This window comes from Ipomoea nil, unplaced genomic scaffold (assembly GCF_001879475.1).
Source record: "Ipomoea nil cultivar Tokyo-kokei standard unplaced genomic scaffold, Asagao_1.1 scaffold0465, whole genome shotgun sequence".
NCBI classification, from domain to species: Eukaryota; Viridiplantae; Streptophyta; class Magnoliopsida; order Solanales; family Convolvulaceae; genus Ipomoea; species Ipomoea nil.
The window spans coordinates 820001-827273 of record NW_017616893.1 but is presented as its reverse complement, the minus strand read 5'-3'; the positions used below and the strand labels follow the sequence as shown (position 1 = coordinate 827273).

General features: G+C 33.4%; 1 protein-coding gene across 3 annotated transcripts; it reads right to left on the bottom strand.

Annotated features, from left to right (window-relative positions):
* Nucleotides 1-526: 526 nt before the first annotated feature.
* On the bottom strand, nucleotides 527-3226 carry LOC109173168 (VAN3-binding protein). Of its 3 annotated transcripts, none has more exons than XM_019322439.1 (9): nucleotides 2944-3226; nucleotides 2651-2844; nucleotides 2512-2583; nucleotides 2338-2406; nucleotides 1909-2257; nucleotides 1661-1828; nucleotides 1436-1485; nucleotides 859-916; nucleotides 527-743 (listed from the first exon to the last, which is right to left on the bottom strand). In XM_019322439.1, exons 2-9 carry the CDS (start codon nucleotides 2834-2836, stop codon nucleotides 544-546), a joined length of 1152 nt encoding a protein of 383 aa, XP_019177984.1. In that variant the 5' UTR covers nucleotides 2837-2844; nucleotides 2944-3226; the 3' UTR covers nucleotides 527-543. The 3 variants fall into 3 exon arrangements, with proteins under 3 accessions (XP_019177984.1, XP_019177986.1, XP_019177985.1); XM_019322441.1 differs by having other exon boundaries at nucleotides 3005-3226; XM_019322440.1 differs by lacking the exon at nucleotides 2944-3226 and having other exon boundaries at nucleotides 2651-2879.
* Between the last annotated feature and the right edge of the window lie 4047 nt (nucleotides 3227-7273).

Genomic DNA, 7273 nt, shown 5'->3' with positions numbered 1-7273 from the left:
TTGTTTTGTGACATTCCATACAATTACCTTTGAGAGAAGCTGCCATTATTTCATACTCAACATGTTTGGTTATTTGGAGAGCATGACCTAAACAGCAAAGGCATTAATTGGTTGTCGTGGTGAAAATTGAAATGCTCGAAGAGATCTCTGAGAATTCTATTCTCCCAAAAAGGTTGAATCCCCAATTCTTACACCTTGGTCCGGACAGAACATTTGGGAATATATAAATCAAGTAACTCAATGTCTTAGCAGACGGCCAAATGCCCACTTTGAACATATTCCCATCACTGCCCTTGTAAGGTTCGAACCTTGACCTCTTCTTCCAAATTAAATGTTTTATTTAAAAGAGTTGCTCAAGTAATGATGCTATATGCATTGCTTGCCATTGATCAACATGTGATTATTATTAGCAAATATAAAAATATTGGTTGTAACTCGATATAAATATTTGCTATAAATTTATTAAAAAAAAAAACACAGAATACAAATATTCTCATCACTCAACAATGGTAGACTTCAATTCAACTTTTGTAAAATTGGAGCTCATATATATGTTGTCAATGAAGTAGAAAGTGTCAACATGTGTTTAATAGTCTTTGACCACATTCTATAACGTTCATAATCATCCATCATGTCTATCTTCATTATTCCCTTGTTTGTAGTTAATACAATTAGATAGCAACTATCCATTTCCTCTCCTTCACAATCCTTGTACAACTCTGCGTGCAGATCTACTATGATACCTACAATATAATCATGGAATTATATATGTTGTATATATATATTGTAAAGTTGTTGAATCTTCTCTTATAATTAAATTGAAATGTAAATATTTCTCTGAAACATAAAAGAACATACTTTCTTTGTGTCCTGTGAATGAATTCAATATATTAAGCTTCCTTGTCCTGAGAATAACCTGTAATTAAGAAAAGGAGTTCGGTAAATTACAGGAGAACTATTCTCTAATCCTTGAGAAAGAAATTATAGATTGGGCTAGGATCACTCAATTGAGTTATAATGCACATAGATCAAACTATATTAAAAAGATTGAATCCAATCAATTAGCTAGTGTAACTCATGGCCTTATAAACTCATATATGTTTTTAACACGTGGACAACCGGGCCATTTTGAATGTAACAGGTTGACCAGAAATTGGACTGGACCCTCTCCTGAAATGAATGCCACCAAAGTGGACCGAACAAGCGGGCTTACGAAAGCTTGAACACCCAACAATACCCACAATCAAGTGGACCCAAAGTGGACCGAACAAGCTCTGATACATGTTATAAACTAAGATTGGGCTAGAGTCACTCAATTGAATTGTAATGCATATGGGTCAAATCACACTAAAAGATTGAATCCAGCCAATATCATTGATAGCATACAATATAAATATAAAGTTAATAAGAGGATGGAAATGATCTTCATTCTCACCTTGGCTTCAGGGTTAAAGATGATGGACACTGACCTTAGCATGTATCTCCCTGTTTATGGACAGATATATATATATAATCAGAAAGGAATTGATAATTTCTTTTGGTAAGTTGGTCTCACATTTTGTGTTGATTAGTAGCTTAATTAGCAACTTTAATCTGTTGTTTGATCAATCTTCAGTTGATGTGAGAAAGCAAATTATTCAATCAGGATAGATTTCTATACCATCTGATGTTTCAAGGTTGAGCTCTGCACCCTTTGAAAGCACTGATCTACATGATTCATACTCGATCTCGAAATCCTTGCCATCTTCTATGGGGAGAACTGGTGTACTTCCATTTAGTATACCCTTACACTCTCTTCTCGCTTTAAGTGTTGCTGCTCCTCTTAGTGCTGAAACAAAAACACGAATTTTTTTAAGTGCAGAAAAGCTTATTATCATCCCAGTTAATTTTAAGCGGGGTTATTGTTACATGTTGTGGCTGCAGCTGTGAGTGTAACAATGTCGCTCGCGCTCGTGCCACTCATGGCCGAACCAATTACGCTGCTGAGTTGGTCCTTCTTTGCTCCCATGGCTTCCGCCACTTTAGCACACTGGGCGGCGACTAATGCAGCTGCAGATGCCACAGCTGACTCCTTACTGTCATCCCGGCTCGAGTTTTCTGCTGCTATGGCTGCTAGTGCAGCTGCAACCCCTGCAACCGATATGGCTGCGTGCACTTCCGCCTTTTGTAATCTGTTCTCTTCTTTCCTCTTCTGCTTCATTTCTTTAAGCCATTTCTTGATTGAGAAATTCTTTAGTGGCGCTATCTTCCATGGAATCTGCAGAAACACATGTTCAATTGTTCGTTTTAGCTAGGAACACTTGTGTCTATTTAGTGATGATGTGATTCTCAGCTTACCCATTTCTTTCTAAGATAGCTGTGGTAATTCAATTCGGGATGCATTGCTTGTTGCATCCATATCCATGACTAAAAGAAACCAAAAAAAAAAAGAAAAGATTCAATTTGAAGAACTGGAGTTACATCATAATTGCAAAAGTTTTAATTTGATCTGTGCATGTATATATAGTTTACCTTCACATCATTGGATGTCCATGGAGGTATAGACTTATCTGTATCATCCATCTTCATGCTTTTATCCATTTTCTACAATAAAAAACGGATTAAAACCGGTTGATTGTGCATCATATCCCTGATAGATTAACTATCTTACCTGCAAAGAAGGCAGCTTCTTGCTGTCATCACTGAATTTCTTGATTGAGCTATCATGGACAGTTAGCGCGAGATCTTGCATTTCGGGCTGGAAGGCTTGAACCGCAAAGTCGCACCAGGCGTGCGAAAGGAAGTCCATTGTCTCGGGGTGTGCTTGTGAAAGTGTTGCCTTTGCTTCAAGATCCATTGTCTCGGCTGTAAGTTTGAACAGTTTAAGATTCAATATATATATATATATATATATATATATATATATATATATATATATATATATTGTGTGTGTAATTTGATCACCCTTTTATTCTGTGTTATAGTGTGATGCCTAATCCTATATAGAGTGAGCTGGGGAACAAACCCAGCCTCCATGCATCATTAGCTTGGTTGGTTAGCCCCCACTAAAGATACTATTTTAGTTTTTATATATATGTTTGCTCCCATTTCTCTCATTGATGTGTGAAACTGTGAACATGGAAACCATGGCTAATGAGTACAGTGAAGCTTCTTTTATGCCATGTCCTCTCAGCAAAGGCTCCCAAAATATTGCAAATACTGAAAACAATAATAATGAGAAAAAGAAAGAGATGCTACAGTTGGAAAAACAGTGAAAAACCCAACTTTAATTAGTTTGTGATATTTTATGCATAATAATAATGGCATGGACATTGAAGCAAGAGGGGACCATGTGGCTCTTGGAGATAAGTAGATTTTGATTGGGGAAAGAAGTTGATAGAGAACATGCTAAGCATTATGAGGGCATATAAATCTACCAAGTGAAATGCCAAATACAAGAGTTTGGTCCCTTGCCTTTTCTTTCTTTGCTTTAAATCGACACCATGCATTGACACCATCATGAATTTTTGAATGAAAATACCTCCCTGGCCCACTTCATTACCAAACCCTAAGGCATCTCCAATGATGGAGATTAAAGGGGAGAAGTATGGTTGGAGGGGAGAAAATATTATTTGGGCAAGGGACTCAGAGGTCCATTTTCCGAGTAGGTCTGATCACGTTTTTTTTTTTTTTTTTTTTTTTTTTTTTAATCCAGGTCTAGTCAAAAGATAGTTCTTATAGGTCAGTAAAAAGCTTAATTATCTCGGGATGAGCTTCCCGATCATGTGTGGTCCGGAATCTTATCCCAAGCACCTAACTCTTATTATTAACGTATTAAAATGACTCGATGGTCTTGATCAATCACTTCATAATAAGGCATATGTCAAGAATCTCATTGCACGTGGACTTATTGGAGTCACCTTCGTCATGATTGGTGCACGAGAGGCACGTGGTTAACATGTTGTGCACTCGACATGTGCCCCCTCAAGACCCCTATATAAGGCGCATTAAATCCCCTGAAGTGGGGATTTTTTTGGACTTTGACATATACCATATCTAAGCTTGAGAACGTCTAATCACAGGTTCAGCTACCCGAGACTATACACAAGGATCGAGTACAATACACCAGCGTATTTGCAACATCAAATGTAGTACTTTATATAATAGACAATTTGTAGGGAATAATGTCATTACATAATAGAATTACAGATATAATCAATACTTTTAAGTGTTATATATAATATCTACATCTGCAAACCTAATAAGAGCCAATAAAGTTAGGCCCCTAACGGGAACTAAAAATGTTGGTGTAATTATTTGTTGAAATGAATGGTTCATATTATTTTGATTTTAGTTTTTTATTTATTTATTATTTTTACTACTTTACCCTCTATTATATCATTTACTTTTCCTAAATACCCTTGCATTCCATGAGTGTAAACTTTAGTAACAGAATATTCCGTTAACTATTTATTATTCTTAACTTACTCATTGATTTTCATAAGAAAGGTCTTAGGTTCCATTCCAATCCCAATCAAAATTGACATAATTGTTAAACATATACTATGAATATGTTAAGAGTGTATTAAAAAATACAATATAGCAGCCAATGTTATTGCTCACTCTCAGCCTAGAGCTTCTTGCTCGTATACTGGTCGGGAGGTGTGGGATGCAGATATCCATCATTGTATTCCTGATTTGATTTCGTAATAATAGTTCGCTTTGATGATTGCTTTCATATATATATATATATATATATATATATATATATATATATATAGAGAGAGAGAGAGAGAGAGGGGTTCAAGTGAAAAAAGAAATTTGCAGGTGAAACGTGCGGTTGTATCTCAATGCATTCATCATCTCATTTTTTTAAAATAAAAAAAATTTCGCAGACACAACAATATGCACTGGAATGCATAACAATGTGCACTAGAAGGCAAAAATGTGCATTGTGAAGCACAAAAATCTTCAACACAAATCATAAAAGATCACAATATTCAACTAAAATTAGTAATTTAGTGATTCATTCAAGATCAAATGCTCTCTCTCTCTCTCTATATATATATATATATATATATATATATATATATATATATATATATTTACTTATTTATTTATTTATATAACACCTACGATCTTAAAGGTTGAAGGCACAACAATGTGCTCTGGAAGAAGGGACAATGTGCACTAGAACTCTGGAAAGACAAAAATGTGAATTGTAAGGTTTAAAGATTGAAGGCACAACAATGTGCTCTAGAAGAAGGGATAATGATGTGCATGGTAAGGTAGTATGAAATAATTATTGAAAAGACTAAATTTAATGCATGATTTTCAACACAAATCATAAACGATCACAATATTAAACTAAAATTAGTAATTAGTGATTCATTCAAGATCAAATACTCCTTAAATATATATATATATATATATATATATATATATATATATATATATATATATATATATAACACCTACGAACTTAAAGGTTGAAGGCACAACAATTTTGCTCTGAATGAAGGGACAATGTGCACTGAAAGGCTTGAAAAAAAAAACTAACTTACACAAAATTACAATAATGCCACCATATTTTTTTTAAATTGCTTCATTCTAGACGTTGATCTGATCTAAATCAATGGATGAGATTACATCATATTTTTCACCTAAGGTTTCTTTTTCACTTGACAATATAAATTGAACACAAATGAGAAACTATGCCTAGCTATTATCATTGTCTTTTTGGGACATGAAGATTTGGTTTTGTTTTTGAAGGTGCACTGCGCCAAGAAACTAAAATTGCAGTGAAGCACGCAAGGAGACTAGATCAAATCAATAATTCATTTTTTGGCGGAAATGGCAACAAGAGGAAGCATGGATCACGTCAATTAATAGGATTTTGTGTTACAAAAACTATGCTTATGGTATTATCCAGTGAGGGTGCTTCCCTCTAAAACTATTATTGCACCAGTTAATCTAACATTTCTGCTACTGGTCATAGTTATGTATTCTTCAAATATTTACTTTTGTGAAAAATTTGATAATCTTGCATTGATATACGTCATGATCTTGCATTGATATACGTCATGATATTGAATGATACTTTGATAAATTCTGAAACACTAATTTAAAAGTACACATTGAACATTGGACTTTGGACTATTCGCGCAATGCACGCGCGTGTGGTAACTAGTTTTATAGCATAAATGTACTACTTTATAGTAAAATTGTAATAGATAATTTGCAGTAAATAATATTACTAAGCTTATATATATCATAAGATCCGAATTCTCCTGACTCATCTCACATATTAAAACTCGTGAGACAGTTTCAAAAGGAGAATTTGCCAATAATCTTATACTATGTTATGTTTAGGTTGTCCAATAAAAATAAGGGGAATAGAAATATTATTCTATAAGAAATGGAATAAAGGCAATAGAATAATTTCTATTTTATTAATTGGTTCACATGCATAGAGATTAGATATAGAATTGTAAAGAGAATCTTATTTCAATGTTTCGAATAATGCATATGTGTGCTTGTGTGCATACATGTGTATATGATGTATATAATAGAAAGTCAAAACAAACATCTGCTTTTAAGATTTATATTTTATTCTTGATCTATTTCGCCAACAAAACATGTTGTAAAGAAAATAAAATTACAAATTTAGAATATAATCTAATTTAAAATTTAGTCCCCTAGAAATGTTTTATTCCAATTTTATTTGTTAATCCATAATATTTTATGATATATCTAAGAAAAAAGTGATATATTTATCCATACATATGTGTGTCTATGTGAGAAGCTACTGAAAATTCCATGAATGATGATTAGACCGACCATTGGCAATTGTAATTGATGAAATTGTGGAATTTTATTATGTAGGGATTAAATTTAGAAGGGTCTGCAAGTTTAGGGCCAATATTATTTACTCTTTTATTTATTTATTTATTTATTTTTTTTTTTTTTTTTTATTATTATTATTATTATTATTATTATTATTATTATTATTATTATTATTATTATTATTATTATTATTATTATTGTTAGAGTTAATCAACGATTTGGTCCCTCAATTATTACCAAACTGTGAATGTAGTCCTCTAATTCCTTAATCATTGATTTAGTCCCCGAAAATAATTGTTGTTAGTTGATTTAATCCCTCCGGCCGTAGTCCGTCAACCAGCTGGCGAGAACTCCGATTAACCATGGATATTTTGGTCTTTTTCTTCGTTCAGCCCTCTTCTTACCTGAGAAAGCATAGCCAAACTGTGGAGTCCCAGATCGACAAAAA